The sequence below is a fragment of the Anolis carolinensis genome, unplaced genomic scaffold (genome assembly GCF_035594765.1).
Source record: "Anolis carolinensis isolate JA03-04 unplaced genomic scaffold, rAnoCar3.1.pri scaffold_15, whole genome shotgun sequence".
Lineage (NCBI taxonomy): Eukaryota > Metazoa > Chordata > Lepidosauria > Squamata > Dactyloidae > Anolis > Anolis carolinensis.
Window position 1 is genome coordinate 12,344,816 of NW_026943826.1, and position 26,509 is coordinate 12,371,324.

The 26,509-nt window shown below is 42.4% G+C and overlaps 3 protein-coding genes across 11 annotated transcripts in view; all 3 read left to right on the forward strand.

Moving 5' to 3' along the window:
* kazn (kazrin, periplakin interacting protein) overlaps positions 1-6,635 on the forward strand; it is a 59,606-nt gene extending 52,971 nt beyond the window's left edge. For 3 of the 4 annotated variants that reach the window (XM_062965896.1, XM_062965897.1, XM_062965900.1), the window contains one exon: positions 1,249-6,635. In XM_062965896.1, coding sequence (XP_062821966.1) covers positions 1,249-1,416 — 168 coding nt within the window. In that variant the 3' untranslated portion in view covers positions 1,417-6,635. The remainder of the gene's footprint in view (positions 1-1,248) is intronic. The other variant, XM_062965898.1, reaches the window with a different exon arrangement.
* Positions 6,636-6,784: 149 nt separating this feature from the next.
* Positions 6,785-20,483, forward strand: tmem51 (transmembrane protein 51). 4 transcript variants are annotated; one of them, XM_062965903.1, is made up of 3 exons: positions 6,785-8,949; positions 17,886-18,307; positions 18,398-20,483. In XM_062965903.1, exons 2-3 carry the CDS (start codon positions 17,952-17,954, stop codon positions 18,828-18,830), a joined length of 789 nt encoding a protein of 262 aa, XP_062821973.1. In that variant the 5' UTR covers positions 6,785-8,949; positions 17,886-17,951; the 3' UTR covers positions 18,831-20,483. The 4 variants fall into 4 exon arrangements, with proteins under 4 accessions (XP_062821973.1, XP_016854182.1, XP_062821972.1 ...); XM_016998693.2 differs by lacking the exon at positions 6,785-8,949 and adding an exon at positions 13,701-14,026; XM_062965902.1 differs by lacking the exon at positions 6,785-8,949 and adding an exon at positions 15,696-16,600.
* Positions 20,484-20,751: 268 nt separating this feature from the next.
* The window catches only part of fhad1 (forkhead associated phosphopeptide binding domain 1), a 23,135-nt gene continuing 17,377 nt past the window's right edge, over positions 20,752-26,509 (forward strand). For 2 of the 3 annotated variants that reach the window (XM_008123670.3, XM_062965895.1), the window contains exons 1-5: positions 20,752-20,969; positions 22,384-22,490; positions 24,113-24,319; positions 24,425-24,701; positions 24,822-24,886. In XM_008123670.3, the coding sequence (XP_008121877.2) occupies positions 22,395-22,490; positions 24,113-24,319; positions 24,425-24,701; positions 24,822-24,886 (645 nt within the window). In that variant the 5' untranslated portion in view covers positions 20,752-20,969; positions 22,384-22,394. Of the gene's footprint in view, positions 20,970-22,383; positions 22,491-24,112; positions 24,320-24,424; positions 24,702-24,821; positions 24,887-26,509 lie in introns of those variants that run through there. The other variant, XM_008123673.3, reaches the window with a different exon arrangement.

Here is a 26,509-nt window from a genome sequence, read left to right on the forward strand (position 1 = left end):
CTCTAGCTCTATATCATCTTCTATGTATCTTAGTATCTATTCTGTATATTCTATCAATCTCTACCTCTACATCCTTATCTATCTATCTATCTATCTATCTATCTATCTATCTATCTATATCTTAGTATCCATCCTATCTATCTTATCTATCTCTAGCTCTATATCATCTTCTATGTATCTTAGTATCTATTCTGTATATTCTATCAATCTCTTCCTCTACAACCTTATCTATCTATCTATCTATCTATCCACCTATCTTATCTATCTCGATATCTACCCTACCTATCATTTATCTGCCTATCTATCTATCTATCTTAGTATCCATCCTATCTTATCTCTAGCTCTATGTCATCTTCTATCTATGTATCTTAGTATCTATTCTATATATCCTATCAATCTCTACCTCTACACCCTGTGTATCTTAGTATCTATTCTATAGACTCTATCAGTCTCTACCTCTACATCCTTCTCTATCTATCTATCTATCTATCTATCTATCTATCTATCTATTTATCCTGATATCTACCCTATCATTTATCTGTCTATCTATCTATCTATCTTAGTATCCATCCTATCTTATCTCTAGCTCTGTATCATCTTCTGTCTATGTATCTTAGTATCTATTCGGTATACTCTATCAATCTCTGCTTCTACATCCTGTGTATTTTACTATGTATTCTATAGACTCTATCAATCTCACCTCTACATCCTTCTCTATCTATCTATCTATCTATCTATCTATCTATCTATCTATCTATCTATCTATCTATCTATCTCAGTATCAACCCTACCTATCATCTATTTATCTATCTAGCTATCTTAGTATCTATCTTATCTATCTCTAGCTCTATATCATCTTCTATCTATGTATCTTAGTATCTATTCTGTATACTCTATCGATCTCTACCTCTACATCCTGTGTATCTTAGTATGTATTCTGTATACTCTATCAATCTCTTCCTCTACATCCTTCTCTATCTATCTATCTATCTATCTATCTATCTATCTATCTATCTTATCTATCTCGATATCTACCCTACCTATCATTTATATGCCTATCTATCTATCTTAGTATCCATCCTATCCTATCTCTATATCATCTTCTATCTATGTATCTTAGTATGTATTCTGTATACTCTATCAATCTCTATCTCTACATCCTTATGGTCTGGTATCTCTATGGTATCTCCCCTCCCGACCTTATCGACCTCTCTATCTGTCTCTGTCTCTATGGCTGTTTCTCCGCAGTCTCTAGAGGACCTGGAGGACCAGAAGCGGAAGAAGAAGAAGGAGAAGATGGGCTTTGGCTCCATCTCGAGGGTCTTTGCCCGGGGGAAGCAGCGCAAGTCCCTGGACCCGGGCCTCTTTGACGGCACCGCCCCCGACTACTACATCGAGGAGGACGCCGACTGGTGACGGACTGCCTTCCCCCCCCCCTCCGGACCCCTCCGGAAGGCCCTTTCAGCCCCCTCCCCTCTGCTTCTGCGTGCGTTTGAGGGCCAACCCCCCCGGCGGATTGTGAGCCTCCCCCTCTCTCTTCCTCTCTCTCTTCCTCTTCCTCTTCCTCTCTCTCTGCATTGCCTCTTCGCTGTACATAACCCCCCAAAAGAGAGGGAAGAACAACCCTCAAACCCTGTATGTGGAAACCCCTTCTAACTGTTGTCTATGGAGCGATGCCGAGTCCGTTGTCGTTGTAACTTTGTTCTTTTCCTCCTTTCATTTCGTTCCTTTCTCTCTCTCTTTTTGTTCCTCCTCTCCGGGTGCATCCGCACGCAGCGGAATTTAATCCGGTTCGACAGCGCTTTAACTGCGGTGGCATCCTGGGAGCGGTAGCCACTATTATTATTATTTTAAGCAGTACCTATTTATCTACTCACAGTTTGGCTTTCGGACCACTAAGTAGACGGAAGCTGGGTTACAGGTCGGGAGCTCACCCCGACCTGGGTTTCAAACCTCTGGATTGATTGAATTTACTGCAGCTGGTGGCCTGGGATGCTATGATATCTTTATCATGGAATATAGTGTTATCTGTCCTAGCTGGATGGCTATCTGTCAGGAGGGCTTTGATGGTGTCTTCCTTGCAATGGTAGAATAAGGTTGGACTCGATGCATTATGCATTAGTCAAGCCAATGGATAATTCAACCCCATGTATCAGTCAACCTGATGGGTAATTCAACCCTATTGTGTCCATCAACTCCATGCATCAGTCGGTCTGATAGGTCAATCAATCCCATATGTCAATCGACCCAATGTGTTAGTCAACTCAATGGGTCATTCAACCCCATGCGTCAGTCGACCTGATGGGTCATTCAACCTCATATGTCAGTCAATCTCATGCGTCAGTCGACCCTATGTGTCAGTCAACTTGATGGGTCAGTCGACCCCATGCGTCAGTCGACCTGGTGGGTCATTCAACCCCATATGTCAGTCGACCCCATGCGTCAGTCGACCTGGTGGGTCATTCAACCCCATATGTCAGTCGACCCCATGCGTCAGTCGACTTCATGTGTCAGTCGACCTGGTGGGTCATTCAACCCCGTATGTCCATCAACCCTATGTGTCAGTCGATCCCATATGTTAGTCGACCTGATGGGTCATTCAATCCCATATGTCAGTCGACCCCATGTGTCAGTCAACTCAATGGGTCATTCGTGTCAGTCGGCCCCATGCATCAGTCAACCCCATGCGTCAGTCGACCCCATGCATTGACTGGTGGCCCCTGCCAACTCGAAGATGCTATGATAGATCTATCATGGAGTATTGTATTGTCTATCCTAGCTATGGCTGGGTGGCCATCTGTTGGGAGGGCTTTGGTGGCGCCTTCCTTGCAATGTCAGAATAAGGTTGGACTAGATGGCCCTTGGGGACCCCTTCCCACTCTAGGATGCTATAACTTACTCCCATGTGCAGTTAAAGCGGGTGTCGAACGAGCATTATATTCCCTCTGTGCGGACGCACCCTTTGGCCTCCCTCCCTTCCTTTCTTCCTTCCTTCCGCTCTTGATCTCTCTTTTTCGACAAAACTTGAAAAATCAAACTTGAAGGACCGCTGGTGTGTTTTGTAAATAGGCAAAAGGATCATGTTGACGACGACGATGACGATGGATGATTAATTGTGCACTGTGTTCTTCTCGTACAGCAAAAACACTCTCCTTTCTTCTCCCCTTCCCCCACCCCCGTCTACACCCAATTTATCGGTGCGGTGTGACACCACTTTGGCCTTGCGGAACTACAACTCCCACCCGCCCGCGTGTCGGTGCCCCCAACAGCCCTCCCCCTGGACGCGGCCTCAAAGGGAGAAGGGGGATCCGGAATGTTTCTCCCCGTTGCGTTGCCACGCGGCCGAATGTAGACACGGACCCCCCCCCCCCCCAAAATCCGTTTGCCCCCAAAGCCATGGAACGAATCCCGCCCCCCCTCGGCCAAATGAGCAACCAAAGGGACCCCGAATCCGGAGAGATTTATTTTTTCGAGTTGGGTATATACGCCGTTCGGTATTCACAATGTCTTAAGCAGACCGTTTCCCTGTTTCCTTTTTTACACCTTGACTCACCCGACGACTGTAGGGACTCATGTATAAGTCGACCTCGTGCTTAGAAGACGGCCCCTTGTGTACGTTTACATGACACATCAGTCGACCCTATGTGTCAGTCAACCCCATGTGTCATTCAACCCTATGTGTCAGTCAACCCCATGCGTCAGTCGACTCCATGTGTCAGTCGGCCCCATGTGTCGTTCAACCCCATGTGTCAGTCAACCCCATGCGTCAAATCAACCCCATGCGTCAATCAACCCCATGCGTCAGTCGGCCCCATGTGTCATTCAATCCCATGTGTCAGTCGACCCAATGGGAAATTCAACCCCATGTGTCAGTCATTCCCTTGCATCAGTCGACCCAATGGGAAATTCAACCCCATGTGTCAGTCTTTCTCTTGCATCAGTCGACCCAATGGGAAATTCAATCCCATGTGTCAGTCATTCCCTTGCATCAGTCGACCCAATGGGAAATTCAATCCCATGTGTCAGTCGGCTCCAGGCATCAGTCAGCCATGCGTCAGTTGACTTGATCCGTCATTCAACTCCGTGCTCCAGTTGACTCGATGCATCAGTCAACTTCATGCGTCAGTCGACCCGATGGGTAATTCAACCCCATGCATCAGTCGACCTGATGTGTCATTCAAGCCTGTGCAACAGTCCACCCCATGCATCAGACAACGCAATGCGTCAGTCGACCTAATGTGTCAGTTGACCCAATGGGTCATTTAATCCCATACAACAGTCAAACCCATGTGTCAGTCAGCCTCATGCATCAGTCGACCTGATGGGTCATTCAACCCTATACAACAGTCGAACCCATGCGTCAGTCAACCCAATACGTTAGTCAACCCGATGTGTCAGTCAGCCTCATGCATCAGTCGACCTGATGGGTCATTCAACCCTATACAACAGTCGAACCCATGCGTCAGTCAACCCAATACGTTAGTCAACACGATGTGTCAGTCAGCCTCATGCATCAGTCGACCTGATGGGTCATTCAACCCTATACAACAGTCGAACCCATGTGTCAGTCAACCCAATGCGTTAGTCAACCCGATGTGTCAGTCAACCTCATGCATCAGTCGACCTGATGGGTCATTCAACCCCATACAGCAGTCGAACCCATGCGTCAGTCAACCCAATGTGTTAGTCAACCTGATGTGTCAGTCAACCCAATGTGTCAGTCGACCTGATGGGTCATTCAACCCCATACAACAGTCGAACCCATGTGTTAGTCAACCCAATGTGTCAGTCAGCCTCATGCATCAGTCGACCTGATGGGTCATTCAACCCCATATTACGGTCGAACACATGTGTCAGTCAACCCAATGCATTAGTCAACCGAATGTGTCATTCAACCTCATGCATCAGTCGACCCCATGCATCAGTCGACACAGTGGGTCATTCAACCTCATGCAACAGTCAAACTCATGCGTCAGTCAACCCAATGAATTAGTCAACCCAATGGGTAATTCAACCCCATGCGTCAGTTGATCCGATGGGTTATTCAACCCCATGTGTCAACCGACCCCATATACAATCTCACTTACATGTCACCCTTACGTCAACGTCATATGTGAGTCGGCCCAGTGGGTAAGCCTAGACTTATATATGAGTGTGTACAGTATGTCTCCACGGTGCATCTACACAGTTGAATTAATGCAGTTTGACACCGCTTTGAACTGCTACGGGGACCCATTTGAAGCCCTATTGAAACTCTTTTATTTTGGGGGGACTCAGAACCCTATGGACGTGTCGTCTTCCTTATGTTGTTGTTGTTTCTTTTTTCGTTGTTGTTTCAGTCCGGAAGAATCCCGCCACCCTCCTCCCTCCTTTCCGCTCCCCTGTTTGTTTCGTATTTTTTAATTTATTTGCACACACACACAAAAAAGAGAAAATTACAGAAGATGTATTCTAACTAAATTATTATTATTACTGTATTGCATAAAAAGATCGGGATTTATATTTTTCCACGTCGGGAGGGAGGGAGGGGGGGCGCTCGGGACGCTCGGCTGCCATTGAGAATCTTATTATTCCTTCCTTTCTGAGTTGTATGCATTGCGACGGGACCCCCGAAATTTCCCAATTTTTGCATTGCAATGGGACCCCCAAAATGGCCTTGTATTTGCATTGCAATGGGACCCCCAAAATTTCCCAAATTTTGCATTGCAATAGGACACCCAAAATGGCCCTATATTTGCATTGCAATGAGACCCCCAAAATTCCCCAATATTTGCATTGCAATGGGATCCCCAAAATGGCCCTGTATTTGCATTGCAATGGGACCCCCAAAATTCCTAAATATTTGCATTGCAATGAGACCCCCAAATTCCCCCATATTTACATTGCAATGAGACCCCCAAAATTCCCCTATATTTTCATTGAGACGAGACCCCCAAAATTTCCCAATTTTTGCATTGCAATGAGACCCCCAAAATGGCCCTATATTTGCATTGCAACGAGACCCCAAAATGGCCCTATATTTGCATTGAGACGAGACCCCCAAAATGGTCCTGTATTTGCATTGCAATGAGACCGCCAAAATTTCCCAATTTTTGCATTGCAATGGGACCCCCAAATATGCCCCTATATTTGCATTGCAATGAGACCCCCAAAATGCAATGCAGTGGGACCCCAAAATTAATCTATAGGGCTATTTGGGTTCCAATGGGACCCCCCAAAGCCCCCCAATATTTGCATTTCCCCCTGTCCTTCCCTCCAAGTTGAAGCAGCTCAGTTCCTGGAATACGTTGTTGAGTCCGATTATTATTTTGTATTATTATTTTGTATTATTATTAATTAATTATTGTTTCCACTCTCTTCGTCTCTCTCACATCTCTTTTTATTTTTGTTTCATTTGTAAATTAGGAAATAATTATTTTATTTAAAATTAAAAGAGAACTTAACCAATTAAAAAACACACACACAGAAATAGCTGACGGCTGATGGATCGTATTAACCTTTAGGTTTAACTACAAAAGGGAAAAATAGACAAAAAACAAAACAATTCCTCGACGGCATGGATGCAAATGTGAAAATATTACAAAAAATAATGATGATAATTACACACACGACTAAATAAAGCTTATTTTAAAGTACTTTGTGCGCTTCTCAATATGCGTGGTGTCCTTTCCTCAACTGAATCAGCGGAGACTCGTAATGATTTCGTTGTGATATTTGCAAGGCTCGTTTTTCCATCATTTTTACAGCTATCAGGATGAAACTTGGTACACTTGTCGGCAACATATACTATGTTAAGCCTACCAAGTTTCAGAAAGATTAGTTCATCTATTAATTTTTTAGGAATTTTTAAAAGATGGAGGTCCATTTGGTTTCCGCAGCCAAATCAGCGGAGACTCGTAATGATTTCGTTACAATATTGTTCCGTTCGTGGCAAGGTGGGCAACGTTCACAAGGCTCGTTTCTCTGTCATTTTTACAAATATTGGGATGAAACTTGGCACACTTGTCGGCAACATCTCCTACTTTAAGCTTGCCAAGTTTCAGAAAGATTCGTTCATCTACTGATTTTTAGGAATTTTTAAAAAATTGAGATACATTTCATTTCCTTGACCGAATCAGCGGAGACTCATAATGATTTCGTTACGATATTGTTCCACTCGCAGCAAGGCTGGGCAACACTTATGAGGCTTTTTCTCCATCAATTTTATGGCTATCAGGATGAAACTTGCCACACTTGTCAACAACGTTGACAACTATAAACCTGCCAAGTTTCAGAAAGATTTGTTCATCTACTGATTTTTAGGAATTTTTTTAAAATTGAGATACATTTCATTTCCTCGACCGAATCAGTGGAGACTCGTAATGATTTCGTTACGATATTGTTCCACTCGCAGCAAGGCGGGGCAACATTTATGAGGCTTTTTCTCCATCAATTTTATGGCTATCAGGATGAAACTTGGCACACTTGTCAACAACTTTGACAATTATAAGCCTGCCAAGTTTCAGAAATATTTGTTCATGTATTGATTTTTAGGAATTTTTTAAAGATGGAGGTTTCTTTTTGTTTCATAATCTGAATCTATTAACGGCAACGGGGAACCATTTGTGAGGTTGTATCTCCGTCATTTTTATTACTATCAAAATAAAACCCGGCACACTTGTCGGCAACATTGATGACTTTAAGACTTCCAAGTTTTAGAAAGATTCGTTCATCCTCTGATTTTTAGGAATTTTTTAAAGAGAGAGGTCCCTTTTGGTTTTGTAATCCGAATCTATTAACGGCAATGGGGAACCATTTGCAAAGCTCATTTCTCTGTCATTTCTATGGCTATTGGGATGAAACTTGGCACATTTGTCAACAACATTGTTTACTATAAGCCTGCCAAATTTCAGAAAGATTTGTTCATCTACTGATTTTTAGGATTTTTTAAAAGATGGAGGTCCCTTTTTGTTTCGTAATCCGAATCTATTAACGGCAATGGGGAAACATTTGCAAGGCTTGTTTCTCCGTCATTCCTGTGGGCGAAACGTCAGGAGGGAATGCTTCTGGAACATGGCCAGACAGCCTGGAAGACTCAGAGCAACCAAGACCAAGGCAATGAGAGCGGAGTGGCCTTTTTTGCACTAAATTCCCAACGTTTCCTGTTCTTATCCTGCCATCTAGTGGCTTCTCGTTGCATTGCAACCTCCACCAAGTGTTGGAATCCGGAAGTGGTTTTGTTGTGATTTGCATATGCAAATGAGGTGGCAAAGAAGGGTGTTGTTATTATTCCCAGAAATAGCCTTCTGGTTGAGAAATAATACTCGCACGTCGGGTTGATTCAAGTTGGCCTTCGCTTATTGATTTCTCGTCTATTATCATTGGGATTGAACCCATTGACGTCGGCTCTGTTATCATTGCCGTTGAACTTCTGATCTATTGGCGTTGGCATTGATTCTGGATCTGTTCTAATTGACATTAACCTGTTGATGTCGGTTGATTGATTCTGGATCTGTTTGAATGGCCATTAAACTCATTGATTTCCGATCTGTTTCAGTCGGTACCAATCAATTGATTTCGGGCCTATTTGAATGCCCGTTGAACTCATTGATTTCCGATATATTTGAGTTGGCAATAACCTAACGATTTCGGATTCCAGACTCCTTAGATCCCTTTCATAACTTCCTGAGACACTGTATTCCTGTGGGGGCAGCCTGGGATCGCATTGGCCTTTTCCGCTGCAGCATCACACTCTTGGCTCACATTCGTGACACACTAAGTCTCCTAGGTCACTTTCTATATATATATACATAGACACAGAGAATATACATACACACTAGTATTGGTAGCATTGGAAGAGGTAGGCGTTAGGACCCTGCGGAGCTGTGTGGGAGGCAGGCAAAGAGGGAGGGGCCGAAGCAGAAAGATCCCAAGAAGCAGGATCAATGGGCAGGTGGGACCCACACGCAGGTAAGCCCTCCCTCTCTTCCTTCTTTCCTTCCTTCCTTCCTTCCTCTCCTTCTCTTCCTCCCTTTCCTCCCTTCTTTCCATTCTTCCCTTCTTTCCCTTATCTTCTGTCTTTCTTTCCTTCCTTCTTTCCTTTCTTTCCTTTCTGCCCCTTATCTTTTACTTCCTTTTCTTCCTCTTCTCTTCCTTTCTTTCCTTTCTTCCCCTTATCTTGTCTTTCTTTCTCTCCTTCCTCCCTCCCTCTTCCCTTCTCTTCCTCCCTTCCTTCTTTCCATTCTTCTCTTCCTTCCTTCTTCCCCTTTCTACCCTTCTCCTTCCTCTTCTCTTCCTTCTTTCCATTCTTCCCTTCTTCCCCTTATCTTCTGTCTTTCTCTCCTTCCTTCCTTCCTTCTTTCCATTTTTCCCTTCTTCCCTATATCTTCTGTCTTTCCTTCCTTCCTTCCTTCCTTCCTTCCTTCCTTCCTTCCTTCCTTCCTTCCTTCCTTCCTTCCTTCCTTCCTCTTCTCTTCTCTCCTCTTCCCTTCTCTTCCTTCCTTCCTTCCTTCCTTCCTTCCTTCCTTCCTTCCTTCCTTCCTCTTCTCTTCTCTCCTCTTCCCTTCTCTTCCTTCCTTCCTTCCTTCCTTCCTTCCTCTTCTCTTCTCTTCTCTCCTCTTCTCTTCCTTCCTCTTCCTTCTTTCCTTCCTTCCTTCTTTCCATTCTTTGCGTCTTCCCCTTGTCTTCTGTCTTTCTTTCTCTCCTTCCTTCCTTCTTTCTATTCTTTCCCTTCTTCCCCTCCTCTTCAGTCTTTCTTCCTCTCCTTCCTCTTCTCTTCCTTCTTTCCTTTTTTTCCTTCTTCCCTATATCTTCTTTCTCTCCTTCCTTCCTTCATCTTCCCTTCCCTTCTCTTCCTTCTTTCCTTCCTTCTTTCTATTCTTTCCCTTCTTCCCCTCCTCTCCAGTCTTCCTTCCTTCCTCTTCTCTTCCTTCTTTCCTTCCTTCTTTCCATTCTTCCCCTTGTCTTCTGTCTTCCTTTCTTTTCCTTCCTTCCTTCCTTCTTCCCATTCTTCCTTTCTTCCCCTTCTCTCTTTCCTTCCTCTCCTTCCTTCCTTCTTTCTAGTCTTTCTTTTCTTCCCTTCTTCCCCTTACTGTCTGTCTACCCTTTCTCCCCTCCTTCCCCGCCTTCACTTCTTCCCCTTTGTCTTCCTTTCTTTCTCTTTCTCCGTCTTCATCTTTTCTTCTTCTCCTCCTCCTTCTTATCAGTTTCCACTTGGCTTAGACTTTGCCCTTGGCACCAAAAGAAAGAGAGAGAGGAGGAGGAAGGAAGAAAGAAAGAAAAAGGAGGGAAGAGACGTGTGTCTATGAAAGGATTGTCACTATATATATATATATATATATATATATATATATATACTAGCTGTGCCCGGCCACGCGTTGCTGTGGCAAAATGGTGGTGGTATTGGTTAAAAATTGTTGTGTAATTTTTATTTGACGTTATTTGCATTTTTTAATTTTATTGTAAGTTATATTTTTATTTATTATATTTTATTATTTTTTGTATTATTTTAAGTTATTTTCTGTTATTATAGTATTTTATTGTATTAATTTTTAGTGTTTTTATTATTTTTTATTGGGTTGCTAGGAGACCAAGATGGAGGAGCTTAGCCTTCTAACTGGCAGCAATTGGATAAAAGCAATTATTCCTCTCTCTCAAATTAGGACTTTATTTTTCTTTTCTTTTTGTTGTATCAACCTAGAGGCGTGGATGATGGGTTGTGTTGTCAAATTTCGAAGTTGGGGGGCCTGTAGTTTTGTTGTTTTGTGGGTCGCCGTGATGCCATCACTCTTTTATATATATAGATATAGATATATATATATAAGCTGTGCCCGGCCACGTGTTGCTGTGGTGTAGTCTGTTGGTTAGGAAGCAGCCTGGCTTTGAAGCTGCAAGGCTGTTCAGTGCTATTCAAGTTGGTAAGCAATTGGGGGTTTTCGGTTATTTTGGACTTTATTTTTCTAGGTTTTGTTCTTGATTGAGAGACGTAGATTGTGTGACTCTGTCTTTTGTGGCCAAATTTGGTGTGATTTGGTCCAGTGGTTTTGTTGTTTACTCCATGGGAAAAACACACATGACATTTATATATATATATACTAGCTGTGCCCGGCCACGCGTTGCTGTGGCGTATGGGAATTCTTTGTTAGGTAGGTGAAATAACAGTGAATAGCTTTGTAGCCTGAAAGCCTGGTCATTTTCTTATGTGAATCCTTGTTTGGTGAGGTGGAATAGAAAGGAATAGGCTTGCTGCTTGGAAGGTTAGGTAGTTGCCTTTTAGGGGGGTAGAATTGTAATGAATAGCCTCGGTGGTTCAAAGCCTGGGTGCTTGCTACTTAGGGGAAATCTTTGGTTGGTCAGCTTCAGAGTAGTATCACTGTTTCAAAGCCTGGTCACCTTTTACGAAGGTTAATCTTTTATTGGTGTGGTTGAATTGCACTGAATATCCTTGCAGCTCCAATGTCTGGCTGTATTTATTATTTTGTATTTTATATATATATTACAAAATATAGAAAGCATGGCACATGGCCTGTTGTGGGTTCTGGCCTTTTTTTGATGTTGTGATTGTGTTTTTTGCGTGATTGTGTTGTATCTTACTGGAGGCAGGGATGATGGATTGTGTTGCCAATTTTAGAGTTTGGGGGGTGTTGGGTTTTGTTGTTTTGTGAGTCGCCGTGATGCCAAAAGCCTTTTGTATGTGTATATATATATATATATATATACACACACACACACACACACACACACACACACATACATATATGTATACCTACATATACAGATGATATGTATTTCTTCTGTCCCGGCTTCCAAGTGGGCAGACCTGTTGCTCTGCTTCTGTGTGTTGAGAAAGGGAAACTGATCTCTCTCTTTCTCTCTCTCTCTCTCTCTCGCTCGGAAGGAAATCTGAGTGTGTTTTTTCTCGCTTGCCCTTTCCACGTTCCAGCTCCCTCCCGGAACTGGTTTGACTGGTTTGCTTGTTGGCAGGATGACTCCCAGGCAAGACTTTAGGCCCGTTGGTAGGGAGAGAGAGAGCAAGATAGATAGATAGATCAATAGATAGATTGATAGGCAGATCAATAGATCAATATATAGAAAGACAGCAAGATAGATAAATAGATAGATCAATAGGTAGGTAGGTAGAAAGATCAATAGATAGAAAGATAGAGAGCAAGATAGATAAATTGATAGTTCGATCAATAGATCAGTCGATAGAAAGATAGCAAGATAGATCAATAGATTAACAGATTAATAGAAAGAGAGCTAGATAGATAGATCAATAGAAAGATAGATAGATCAATAGATAGATGGATAGGCAGATCAATAGATCAATATATAGAAAGACAGCAAGATAGATAAATAGATAGATCAATAGGTAGGTAGGTAGAAAGATCAATAGATAGAAAGATAGAGAGCAAGATAGATAAATTGATAGTTCGATCAATAGATCAGTCGATAGAAAGATAGCAAGATAGATCAATAGATTAACAGATTAATAGAAAGAGAGCTAGATAGATAGATCAATAGAAAGATAGATAGATCAATAGATAGATTGATAGGCAGATCAATAGATCAATATATAGAAAGACAGCAAGATAGATAAATAGATAGATCAATAGGTAGGTAGGTAGAAAGATCAATAGATAGAGAGCAAGATAGATAAATTGATAGTTCGATCAATAGATCAGTCGATAGAAAGAGAGCAAGATAGATCAATAGACTGATCAATCAATAGATAGATCAATAGATTAATAGAAAGAGAGCTAGATAGTTCGATCAATAGATCAATTGATAGAAAGATAGAGAGCAAGATAGATCAATAGATTAATAGAAAGAGCAAGGTAGATCCATAGATTGATTGATCAATCAATAAATAGATCAATAGATAAATTGAAAGACTAATAGAAAGAGAGCAAGATAGATAGATAGTTCAATCAATAGATAGATCAATCGATAGAAAGATAGAGAGCAAGATAGATCAATAGATTGATTGATCAGTCAATAGAGTGATAGATAGATTAATAGAAAGAGATCAAGATAGATAGATAGATATAGATAGATAGATAGCCTAGCAATGCTGTGAAGCCCCATAGGGCCACTTCACCTAGCTATGGCCAACCTAGTGACATCCAGTGACATCACAGAGGGCCACTCCACCTAGCTAGTGACATCACAGAGTGATACTTCATCTAGCGACAGCCCAGGCTGATGACATGGAAGGCCACTTCACCTTGCAATGGTCAAGTCAGTGACCCAGACATACGGCACCACAGAGGGCCAAACCAGTGGCCCCAGAGCCTTCGCAAAGGGCCACTTCACCCAGTGATGGCCAATCCAATGACACATCATAGAGGAATAATAATAATAATATATTTAATACTAGCTGTGCCCGGCCACGTGTTGCTGTGGCTAGGACTTAATTTTACTTTTCTTTTTGTTGTATGAACGTAGAGGCGTGGATGAGAGGTTGTGCTGTCAATTTTCAAGTTTGTGGGCCATGATTCCATTACCCTTTTATATATATAGATAATAATAATAACATATAATAATAATATATAGTATATTCTTTGTCCAATACATTTCGGAAATTGTGAATGCTGAGCGCAAACGCATCTATTTCGCATCGTCCTCCTCCTTCCTGTCTGGATTTCCCTTTTTTTTCGGTCTGGGGAAGCAATCAGACGCAACGTTCAGCCTCGCAAATTGTTTCGAAAGCTCCCTTTGCATTTGGCATTTGGCAAGCGCTCCTCTGTCGAAAAGCCACAGGCCGAACGCAAGCCAACGCCAATTTTGGAATCTGTACCGTTCCAAAAAAAATCTGGAAAGTTCTCGATCCTAACTAAGCATTTTGGAGAGGGGAGTTTCGTTCTCTCGCAAGGTCTTAAAATAGAGAAGTGCGGCCGCAAAAACCCCGGCTCAAGGGAAGTCAAAGCGACGCCAATATTGGCCGCCAAAGGATCGTTCCAGTAAGTGGACGTGGTAAGGACGTTGCAAAGAGTGGCATTGAAGCTGGTGAGTGTTGCAGACACTGCAATGAGCGCCGTTGAGATCGGTGAGTGTTGTAGACGTTGTGAAGAGCGCTGTCGGAGCCGGTGTGCGTTGTGGACAGGCAATGAGCGCTGTTGAAGCCGGTGAGCGTTGTGAATGTTGCAGTGAGTGCCATTGAATCTGATGAGCTTTGTGGATGTGGTGGGGAGAGCTGTTGAAATCAGTGAGCATTGTGAGGAGCGCCATTGAAGCCAGTGAGCATTATGGACGTTATGAGGAGCTCCGTTGCAATGAGTTTAATTGAAGCTGGTGAGTGTTGAGGACATTGTGAGGAGCACTGTTGAAACCAGTGTGAGTTGTGGACATTACAAGGAGCACCGCTGAAGCCAGTGAGAGTTGTAGACATTGCAATGAGTTCAATTGAAGTTGGTGAGTGTTGAGGACGTTGTGAGGAGCACCGTTGAAATCAGTGTAAGCTGTGGACGTTGTGAGGAGCACTGTTGAAGCCAGTGAGCATTGTGAACATTGTGAGGAGCGCCGTTGAAGCCTGGGAGTGTTGCAAACATTGCAATGAGTGCAATTGAATCCGGTCAATGTTGTGGATGTAGTGAGGAGTGCTGTTGAAGCCGCTGAGCGTTGTGGACATTGTGAGGAGCGCCGTTGAAGCCGGTGAGTGTTGCAAACATTGCAATGAGTGCAATTGAAGCTGGTGAGCGTTGTGGACGTTGCAGTGAATGCAATAAAAGCTGGTAAGTGTTACGGATGTTGTGAAGAGCGCTCTTGAAACCGGTGAGCATTGTAGAAGTTGTGAGGAGTGTTGTTGTAGCCGGTGAGTGTTGCAGACATGGCAGTGAGCGCAATAGAAGCTGGTGATCATTGTGCATGTTGCAGTGAGCACCGTTGAAGCTGGTGAGCGTTGTGGACGTTGCAATGAACGCAGTAGAAGCTGGTAAGTGTTACGGATATTGTGAGGAGCGCTCTTGAAACTGGTGAGCATTGTAGAAGTTGTGAGGAGTGTTGTTGTAGCCGGTGAGTGTTGCAGACATTGCAGTGAGCGCAGTAGAAGCTGGTGATCATTGTGCATGTTGCAGTGAGCACCGTTGAAGCTGGTGAGCGTTGTGGACGTTGCAATGAACGCAGTAGAAGCTGGTAAGTGTTATGGATATTGTGAGGAGCGCTCTTGAAACCGGTGAGCATTGTAGAAGTTGTGAGGAGTGTTGTTGTAGCCGGTGAGTGTTGCGGACATTGCAGTGAGCGCAGTAGAAGCTGGTGATCATTGTGCATGTTGCAGTGAGCACCGTTGAAGCTGGTGAGCGTTGTGGACGTTGCAATGAACGCAGTAGAAGCTGGTAAGTGTTATGGATATTGTGAGGAGCGCTCTTGAAACCGGTGAGCATTGTAGAAGTTGTGAGGAGTGTTGTTGTAGCCGGTGAGTGTTGCAGACATTGCAGTGAGCGCAGTAGAAGCTGGTGATCATTGTGCATGTTGCAGTGAGCACCGTTGAAGCTGGTGAGCGTTGTGGACGTTGCAATGAACGCAGTAGAAGCTGGTAAGTGTTATGGATATTGTGAGGAGCGCTCTTGAAACCGGTGAGCATTGTAGAAGTTGTGAGGAGTGTTGTTGTAGCCGGTGAGTGTTGCGGACATTGCAGTGAGCGCAGTAGAAGCTGGTGATCATTGTGCATGTTGCAGTGAGCACCGTTGAAGCTGGTGAGCGTTGTGGACGTTGCAGTGAACGCAGTAGAAGCTGGTAAGTGTTATGGATGTTGTGAGGAGCGCTCTTGAAACCGGTGAGCATTGTAGAAGTTGTGAGGAGTGTTGTTGTAGCCGGTGAGTGTTGCAGACATTGCAGTGAGCGCAGTAGAAGCTGGTGATCATTGTGCATGTTGCAGTGAGCACCGTTGAAGCTGGTGAGCATTGTGGATGTTGCGAGGAGCGTAATTGAAACCAGTGAGCATTGTGGATGTTGCGAGGAGTTCTGTCGAAGTTAGTGAGCGTTGTGGACGTTGCGAGGAGCGCCGCTTAAGCTGGCGAGCCTTGTGTACATTGCGAGGAGCACTTACTGTCGGAGTTTGGCCGGATTAGTCACCAGTTGTGCAAACTCCAGGGCGGTTTCAGCTTCCGCCGCCTGCTGCTTTTATCTCGAGCAAGCGATCGGGGAGGAAAAAGACATTAGCCTTGTGCTTTGCTTCGCTGTGTTTGAACTCTGCGGCGTTGCTGCATGAACGTGACCCAGTCTCGGGAATCTGAAGCCTTGGACGTTTACTCACGGGGTAAATCATTGACTGGCGGAAGGAAGGAAGGAAGGAAGGAAGGAGGCGGTTAGATCTGGCAGGAAGGCGAGTTTTGGGAGGCAGGAAAGCCAGGCGTGTTCGGAGCTCGACAAGGGAGCGGGTGTCGGGTTCGACGACAAAAGCGTGATTCGGGAGGATTCGGAAGTATTTTGAAAAGCAAGTTATAAACTAGAGCAGGGTTGGGTCAAACGGTATTATATCCCGTTGGGTTGCTGTTTGTAATGTATGCATCGAACTTCTTGACATATGGTATGATAGCCATACGGGCGGTACAGTTGGGTCGTGTGCCTTCAAGTCTGACTTGTATCCGTTCCTTTAAAGCTGAGAGAGTGTGACTTAACCAAGGTAACCCAATGGACATGTTTTAATAAGTGTCTTTTATGGAACTGCACTTTAATATCTGTGTTAATAGGATTTTTTGGAATGTTGGTGCACGCCCGCCTCGAGCGTAAGAATTATTATTATTATTATTATGCATTAGTATTATTTGTATATTTGGATTATTATTATTATCTGTGTCGTTTGGACACCATGCTACGTCTTTGTATTATTATTATTATTATTATTATTATTATTATTATTATTATTATTTGTATATTTGGATTCTTATTATTATTATTTGTATATTTGGATTATTATTATCTGTCGTTTGGCTACTATACTACGTCTTTGTATTATGATTATTATTTGTATATTTGGATTATTATTATCTGTGTCGTTTGGATACCATACTACGTCTTTGTATTATTATTATTTGTATATTTGGATTATTATTATTATTATTTGTATATTTGGATTATTATTATCTGTCGTTTGGTTACTATACTACGTCTTTGTATTATTATTATTATTATGCATTATTATTGTTGTTATTATTTGTATATTTGGATTATTATTATCTGTGTTGTTTGGTTACTATACTACGTCTTTATATTATTATTATTATTATTTGTATATTTGGATTATTAATATCTGTGTCGTTTGGATACCATACTACGTCTTTGTATTATTATTATTATTATTATTATGCATTATTATCATTATTATTATTATTATTATTATTATTATTTGTATATTTGGATTATTATTATTGTGTCGTTTGGATACCATACTACGTCTTTGTATTATTATTATTATTATTACTATTTGTATATTCGGATTATTATTATTATTATTATTATTATTATTATTATTATTATTATTATTATTTGTATATTCGGATTATTATTATCTGTCGTTTGGTTACTATACTACGTCTTTGTATTATTATTATTTGTATTTTTGGATTATTATTATTATCTGTCATTTGGATACCATACTACATCCTTGTATTATTATTATTATTATTTGTATATTTGGATTATTATTATTATCTGTGTCATTTGGATATCATTCTACATCTTTGTATTATTATTATCTGTGTCATTTGGATACCATACTAGGTCTTAATATGCGTGTCTATAGAATCTTTTAGAATGCTGCTGCGCATCCGCCTAGAGGAGGGATGGGCAAGAAATATTATTTTGTATTGTTATTATTTTGCATTACTAGTATTATTTGTATATTTGGATTATTATTATTATTTGTGTCATGTGGATACGTTGACGCCCCCTCTGCTTCCTTCCTCCAGGTCTTCCTTGGGAGGAGCCCCATCGGGACGTTGTCTTCCATTGATGAGCAACACGGGCCCGGCGGGATGGCCCAATCCCAGTCCCGGGGGTCGCACTACGCGCTGACGGCCATTGGGCTGGGGATGCTGGTCCTGGGGGTCATCATGGCGGTGTGGAACCTGGTCCCCGGGTTCGGCCTGGCCTCGAAGCCCCACACAGCCGGGAACAGCAGCAAGACGGACCCCGGCGCCGGGAAGGAGCAGAAGAGCAAGACCTTCTCCGTGGCCTACGTGCTGGTGGGGGCCGGGGTCTTCCTCCTGCTCCTCTCCCTCTGCCTCGGCATCCGGGACAGGCGGAAGCAGCGGCAGGACGAGGAAGGGCCCAGGATCCGGCACCAAGTCGCCAGGGAGACGTCGTCGCCGTCGCCGCAGCAGGACGACAGGTGAGGAGGACACAAGTGGTCACAAGTTGGCGGGAGGAAGGGAAAGTTAATTCGGATTAGTCTCGTTCTCAAAAACTTCTCCCTTTCCAGCCAAGAAGAGGATGACGAGACCCTCTCGCGGTACTACGTCCCGAGTTACGAAGAGGTGGTGAACGCCGACTATCCTGCGCGGACGAGAGAGGACGGCGGTGGCGGCGCTCCACTGAGCATGTCGCTCCCGTCGTACGAGTCGCTCACCGGGATCGACGGGGACACTCCGACGAGGCCCGGCGTTTCCGCTCCCGCCGCAGAGGGCCACCCCGGCATCGAGCGCCAACCCTCCCGGCACAGCTCCCGCCTGGGCAAGAGACTGAAACCCTTGAAGGTGCGGCGGATCAAGTCCGAGAAGCTGCACCTGAAAGACCTCTGTGTGGACCTCCCCGCAGGACACAGCGCCAACCGGGTCTCAATCGAGCCCCTCACGCCCCCTCCGCAGTACGAGGAGGTTTCCGACAAAATCCCGCAAGGACAGAGGGAGTCATAAGGAAACACCAAGCTGGGGGGAGTCTCTGAAACACTATTAAATACTTGTTGGGGAGAGTATGTCGAATTTGGAGTACGGGTGAACGATAGACCCGTATTGATTCGAGACTCGTATGCTGTCAATTCGAAAACACAACGGGCGAATAATAGACTTGTATTGAATCAAGACGCATACGACATTGATTCAAAAACACAACGGATGTACAACAGACCCGTATCGACGCGAGACTCGTACGCCTTCGATTCGAAAACACAACGGGCCAACAATAGACTTGTATTGAATCAAGACGCATACGCCATTGATTCAAAAACACAATGGATGTACAATAGACCCGTATTGACGCGAGACTCGTACGCCTTCGATTCGAAAACACAACGGGCCAACAATAGACTCGTATTGACTCCAGACTTGTACGCCGTCAATTTGAAAACACAACGGGCGAATAATAGACCCGTATTGACGCGAGACTCGTACGCCTTCGATTCGAAAACACAACGGGCCAACAATAGACTCGTATTGACTCCAGACTTGTACGCCGTCGATTTGAAAACACAACGGGCGAATAATAGACCCGTATTGACTCGGGATTCGTACGCCTTCGATTCGAAAACACAACGATGTACAATAGACCCATATTGACTCAAAAACATAACATGCTAACAATAGACTTGTAATGAGTCGAGATGTGTATGCCGTCGATTAGGAAAAACAACGGGCAAATAATAGACCTGTATTGAATCAAGACATGTACGCCTTCAATTCGAAAACACAACGGACTTGTATCGACTCGAGACTCGTTCACCGTCGATTCGAAAATACAACGGGCGAATATTAGATCTGTATCGACTCAAGATTCGTATGTTGTCGATTCGAAAACACAACAGCCGAACAATAGACTCGTCTTGACTCGAGACTCGTACGTCGTCGATTCAAAAACACAACGTGCGAACAATAGACTTGTAATGACTCGAGACTTGTATGCCGTCGATTCGAAAATACAACGGGCGAATAATATTCGTATTGAATCAAGACGTGTACGCCTTTAATTTGAAAACACAATGGATGTACAACAGACTCGTATCGACTCGAGACTCATATGCTGTCGATTCGAAAACACAACGGATGTACAGTAGACCCGTATCGACTCGAGACTTGTTCACTGTTGATTCAAAAACACAACGGATGTACAACAGACCTGTATCAACTCGAGACTCGTTCACCGTCGATTCGAAAACACAACGGATGCACAACAGACCCGTATCGACTCGAGACTCATTCACCGTCGATTCGAAAACACAACTGATGTACAATAATAATAATAATAATAATAATAAACTTTATTTTTATATCCCGCCCCATCTCCCCGAAGGGACCCGGGGTGGCTCACAACAGGGACAAGCCCGAAACAACAACACAACATATTTGACAAAAAACATTCCAACGATACACAAAATAAAACAATGGACAATACATTAAAATCCAAGCAGATAAAATCAGAGTAATTAATAGACTCGTATTGAATCGTCGATTTGAAAACACAATAGACCCGTCTTGACTCCATACTCTATTATTTTTTCTCAATGCTATGGAATCATGGGAGCTGTAGTTTCACAAGTGCCTTCCAAACAAAAAGGAATAAATAAATATATGGGATGTGTGTGGCTTTTGCCGGAATCAGAGTTGAATAATAGTCGGGGAGAGATATATTACAATCTATTTAATATGTTCTATTTCAATACAACGTAATTAATACATTCTATTTTAATACAATATATTCAATGTATTCTATTTTATTACAATATATTTAATACCTGCAATACATTCATGTGAGGCTTCAGGCCTTCAAACTCAAGATGGATGAGGATAGACATCTTGGAAAAGGAGGAAAATCTACTCCAGGCCCAGGCTGCGGCCTAGCCAAGGCTGTTAGGTTGCCATGGTTACCGGGGTGAAAGTCCCCGCCTTCCCAGTGGAGGAAGCTTCTGGTTGGCTCGGCGGCTCTGTTGCTATGGAGACTGGGAGGTGGGCGGGATCTCGGTTTAGAAGCTGGCGGCTGAGGCCTAGCCTGGTTGCCATGGAGACGCGTCGGGCCTAGCTCGCCTCGAGAAGCCTGAGGCCGGATTGGACTGAAAGGAGGAGGTGCGTCCTGTCATTCCAAGGCTCTTTTCTCTCCTGAGCATGTGCAAAGTGCATTTATTCCTTTTGCCAATTATGGGTGGAATGCTATTGGACTATTTCGAAATTGTATTATTTGCGAATTTACTCTTGTTTATAATAGTGTTGCAAATAATATAGAAATAATTATATAATTAATATGAATATATTTTTTATAGTTACAAATATGTCATCGCCTCACTTATGTGTTTCGTTACATATTATATATTGTTATGTATTATGTTATATTGGATATTATATAACATTCTTTTCTAGTTTATATACAGTAGAGTCTCACTTATCCAACACTTGCTTCTGGGTTATCCAACGCATTTTTGTAGTCAATGTTTTCAATACATCGTGATATTTTGGTGCTAAATTCGTAATTACTACATAGCATTATTTCGTATTGAACTACGTTTTCTGTCAAATTTGTTGTATAACATGATGTTTTGGTGCTTAATTTGTAAAATCATAACCTAATTTGATGTTTAATAGACTTTTCCTTGATCTCTCCTTATTATCCAACATATTTGCTTATCCAACGTTCTGCCGGCCCGTTTATGTTGGATAAGTGAGACTCTACTGTATGTTATATTAGATATTATATAACATTCTTTTCTATTTTCTATATGTGTTATTTCATATATATATACATTGTACGAATGTCACAGAATTTTCTGCGATTATTTTGTGGGAAATTCTGCTTATTTTCTACAATTATTTTGTGCAGAATTTTTGCTTATTTTCTACTATTATTTTATGTGAAAATTCTGCTTATTTTCTACAATTATTTTGTGCAAAAATTTCTGCTTGTTTTCCACAATTATTTTCTTTGAAATTTCTGCTTCTTTTCTGCAATCATTTTGTGTGAAATTTCTGCTTATTTTCTGCTAGTATTTCATGAAAAAATTCTGCCTATTTTGTGTGGAATTTCTGCTTATTTTCTGCTCTTATTTTGTGCGAAATTTCTGCTTCTTTTCCTTGATTATTTTCTGTGAATTCTGAGCATCTTCTGAGATTATTTTGTGCATATTTTCTGCTTCTTTTCCTTGATTATTTTCTGTGAATTCTGAGCATCTTCTGAGATTATTTTGTGCATATTTTCTGCTTCTTTTCGGTGATTGTTTTGTGCTTATTTTATGCTTATTTTCTGAGATGCTTTTGTGCAGATTTTCTGCTTCTTTTCGGCGATCGTTTTGTGCTTAATTTGTGCTTATTTTCTGAGATGGTTTTGTGCAAAAAAAAATTGTTTATTTTTTCTAATTACTTTCTGCGAATTTTCTGTTTATCTTCTGTGATTATTTTGTATGAATTTTCTACTTAGTTCCTGCGATAAAATTCTCTTTGGTATCTATATTTTCTATATCTGTCTATCTATATAATGTATATATATCAGGACAAGAGGCAATGAAGGCTTTCTTGAAGAGTCCGGATAGCATTTTCGCCCTGAGGCCAAAAATCACTCTCATCGGAAGACATGAAGACGCGGATATTGTCCTTAAGGTGAGCGGATGATAATTTCCCGCTTTTTGTCACACTCCTTGTATTATTTGTAATTGTTATTGTCACACTTAATGAGGATAGGGGCATGAGACACATCCACGAAAGTGAAAAAATTAATATTATATGTCTGTGTGTGTTTGTATGTATATATATATATACGACTGGATGGCCCTAGGGCTCTCTATGGTTCTATTATTATTATTATTATTATTATTATTATTATTATTATTCCTATTACTACTAAGCAAGGGATGGATGACCATCTGTCTGGAGGGATCGGATTGTGCCTTCTACCTACCAGAAAGAAGGGGGTTGGATGGACTAGCCTTTGGAGGGTCCCTTCTAACTGTTGTTGTTGTTGTTGTTATTATTTTACGAAATGTTATTATTTTCCGAAATGTTAAGCCCAAACTTACCACAAATATTAGCTTCCGAACTTTCCCAGGCCGATTGGGCGGCTTTCCCAAGACGTTTCGACCTTCCCCATCTCCAGAGCATGGCTTAATTTAGCATATTTATTTGACTTTCTGTGTGCTATATTTACTTAGCGGAATTTTTCACTAGGTCTTAAGAGCTCAGAAGTATTTGGAGTAGGACGCATTTTGTGACGACGGGCAATAAAGCCCATCAAACGTTGTGTAAATATGACATCCAAACACATTTTGCAGGGCACATGTACCACGAGATATATCAACTTGACAGTGTAGATGCACCATAACTTAGTAGGATAAGCTTTTGTAGACTAAGGATATTATCGCACGAGGCTGATAAAGAGCAATGTTATTGAATGATAGCTAGGGATTTGTGGGGCACAGTTTCAGAAACTCAGTCTTAGACACTAATTGAAAGAAAGGACTTGTTACTATACAATTTCATAGAGTAAGGACATTATCACACGAGGATGATAAAGAACAATGTTATTGAGTGATAGAGTTCCGCGGAGCAGTTTTGGAACCACTGCTTAGAGACTAATTCAAAGAAGAACTTGTTAACATAAGATTTCATAGACTAAGGACATTATCACACGAGGATGATAAAGAGCAATGTTATTGACAACTAGGGTTTCACAATTTCAGAAACTTGGCCTTAGAGACTAATTGAAAGAAAGGACTTGGTAGGATAAGCTTTAATGTACTAAGGACATTATCGCATGAGGCGGGTAAAGAGCAATGTTATTGAATGACAACTAGGGTTCCGTGGAGCACAGTTTCAGAACCGCTGCTTAGAGACTAATTCAAATTAGAACTTGTTAACATAAGATTTCATAGACTGAGGACATTATCACACAAGGATGATAAAGAGCAGTGTTATTGATAATTAGGGTTCCGTGGAGCACAGTTTTGGAACCGCTGCTTAGAGACTAATTCAAAGAAGATTTTGTTAACATAAGATTTCATAAGACTAAGGACATTATCACGCGAGACCAGTAAAGAGCAATGAGACTGAATAACAACTAGAGTTCGGTGGAGCACATTTTGGGAACCAATGGTTTAGATGGTCATTTATGTCGAGGGCTTTGATGGCGTCTTATTGCTTGGAGTGGTCTCTTCCAACTCCGGAACTCTCTCTCACAGTCTTCATATCTCGCCGGGTTTCCTCCCTGACCCGCAAATACTCTCCAGTCCGTAGGTGTCGAGGATCACCACGCGGCCCTCGAATTCAGCGAGGCGGAGAACAGCTTCGTCCTCCGGGATTTCAACTCAGCCCAGGGCACCTTTGTCAACGACTGCCAGGTCCAGAACGCGGCGGTGCGAGTCAGCCCAGGGGACCTCTTGCGCTTTGGCGCAAGCAGCACTGCCTTCGAGCTGGCGCTGGACAGCGCCCCGCAGGTAAAGCGAGCAAAGGAGTTCGCCCTCAATAAGGGCCTCTTTCTCTTCCCGTCACGATGGACTGTGAATGAAGAAGGCTGATGAGTATGAACCTTCTCGTTGTAGGTCTCCTATCCTCCGGTGAGTCGCCGCCTGGCCTGGCCAGGGCAGCTCCAGGTTGTTACGGAGACAAAGACCCCTCCGGCGACTGTGACAACTTCGCAATTTCCCGTTCTTCCGTCTCCACGTTCGTCTCCGGTTTCCCAGAACTGGTCCTACAGGCCCAGTGGAGCATCTCCTCACCCACCACGCCAAAAGAGACCCCTGAACGCATGGGGCAGACCCATCACATCACCGTCGTTCTCTCCGGATGCCTTCGCCCGGCCTTCGCCCATTGTCGAAGGTACCATATCACGTGGTCCTTTTCTGGTCACTTCCATACCTTGTGAGGTTCCAGAAAGGTTCGGTTTGAGATCTACGTATTTCATTCAAGGAGGCGTTATCCTGTTTTGTTCTGTTCCAGGGAACGGGTTTTCCAGGGGACCCCTGACCAAAGTCCATCAAGGTGATGCACTTCTCAAGGAGAGGGTGAGGTGCCTATCTGGAAGCTGGAATGGAGAGAATATCTTAAATATCAGGAATGGGTTTTTCAAGCATTGTGAAACTGCAAGGATGAAGTTGCGCACAAGGGAGAATCTCGATAGCTCGGGAAATACCATCACGGGGTTGTGGTCTTAGCGTTGGATCACGATATTACGAAAATCTTAGTAAATAGAGATTTAACAAATTGGCGCAAAATCCAGACGGGAACAGCACTAGACTGCTCACTCTCCCCTCTATTGTTTATCCTATTGCTGAAAGATAATAGTAGTAATAATAATAATAATAATATCTGCCTCTCCCTGTGGCTCAAGGCAGGGTATATCATTAAAGACATTAAAGGACTACGCACGCGAGTATTTGGTAGGAAAATAATATATTATCCTTGTCAGAAAATAATATATTATACCTATAAAATAAAGCTAATTGCAGATGATGTGACAATAGTCTTGGAAGACCCATTGAACAGTATAGAACCATTACTGAAAATGTTAGAAGAATATTGAGAAGTAGGATTATACAGTAGAGTCTCACTTATCCAACACTCACTTATCCAACGTTCTGGATTATCCAACGCATTTTTGTAGTCAATGTTTTCAATGCATTGTGATATTTTGGTGCTAAATTCATAAATACAGTAATGACTACATAGCATTAATGTGTAATGAACTACTTTTTCTGTCAAATTTATTGTATAACAATGTTTTGGTGCTTAATTTGTAAAATCATAACCTATTTTGATGTTTAATAGGCTTTTTCTTAATCTCTCCTTATTATCCAACATATTCGCTTATCCAACATCCTACCGGCCCGTTTATGTTGGATAAGTGAGACTCTACTGTATATTATGATATCAACCTATTAAACAAAGGCGTTCGCAGATGATGTGATGATAGTCTTGGAAGACCCTTTGCTTAGACATTTACTCGAATCTGTTTACAGTGAACTCTGCAGCAGAAGCTTCAGCTGTACTTCATAAAATAGGAGAATTAGCCTGTTTAGCAAGCCTTGTTTGGTTTTATTCCTCTTTTACATAACCTACATACCCGGTGTCAAAAGGAGTTGTGAACAGACACTTAAGGAGTCCCGCACTAAACCATATGGATTGTTACTGTTTTTGTGGTATTGTAGTGAAATGTTTAATTTATTGTGGCTGTGGAAGTGTGTGTATTCCTTCCGGCAAGCATTTCAGCAGTCAAGAGATTAATTACAATGAGTCCTGATTGATTGCTAGAAGGGCAAAGAACTAAGACTTCAGTTTGTGTGCTATGTGACATGAAGATATCTCACAGACTGTGGAATGTAGGGAGGTGCTTCAGTTCACTGATAACAGGCTCTGACAGAGAGACGGAGAAGCTCTGTTGATCTTGCAAAGGCAAGATGTGTCCAGACAGCTTTGGTTATTAGGATTGTAAATATAAGGGTAAATAAAGTCTTTAGTGCCACTGGGTTCAGCAGATAAGATCTACTGTTGCTGTTGTTCTTTGTCAGTGCCACTTTCGCTATTTGCTAAGTGGTCTGACGGGTGAGCAGAGGTGAGACCTGACTCATCAATCAGTCAGGGTCACCGGTTCCCTGACATGGATTTCCCTAGACCAAGAAATGAGTGCC

Coding starts and splice junctions, on each gene's coding strand:
- tmem51 (XM_062965903.1), top strand. CDS start 17,952: ATGGCCCAATCCCAGTCCCGGGGGTCGCACTACGCGCTGACGGCCATT. Junction 18,308..18,397: donor TCGCCGCAGCAGGACGACAG/GTGAGGAGGACA, acceptor CTCCCTTTCCAG/CCAAGAAGAGGATGACGAGA.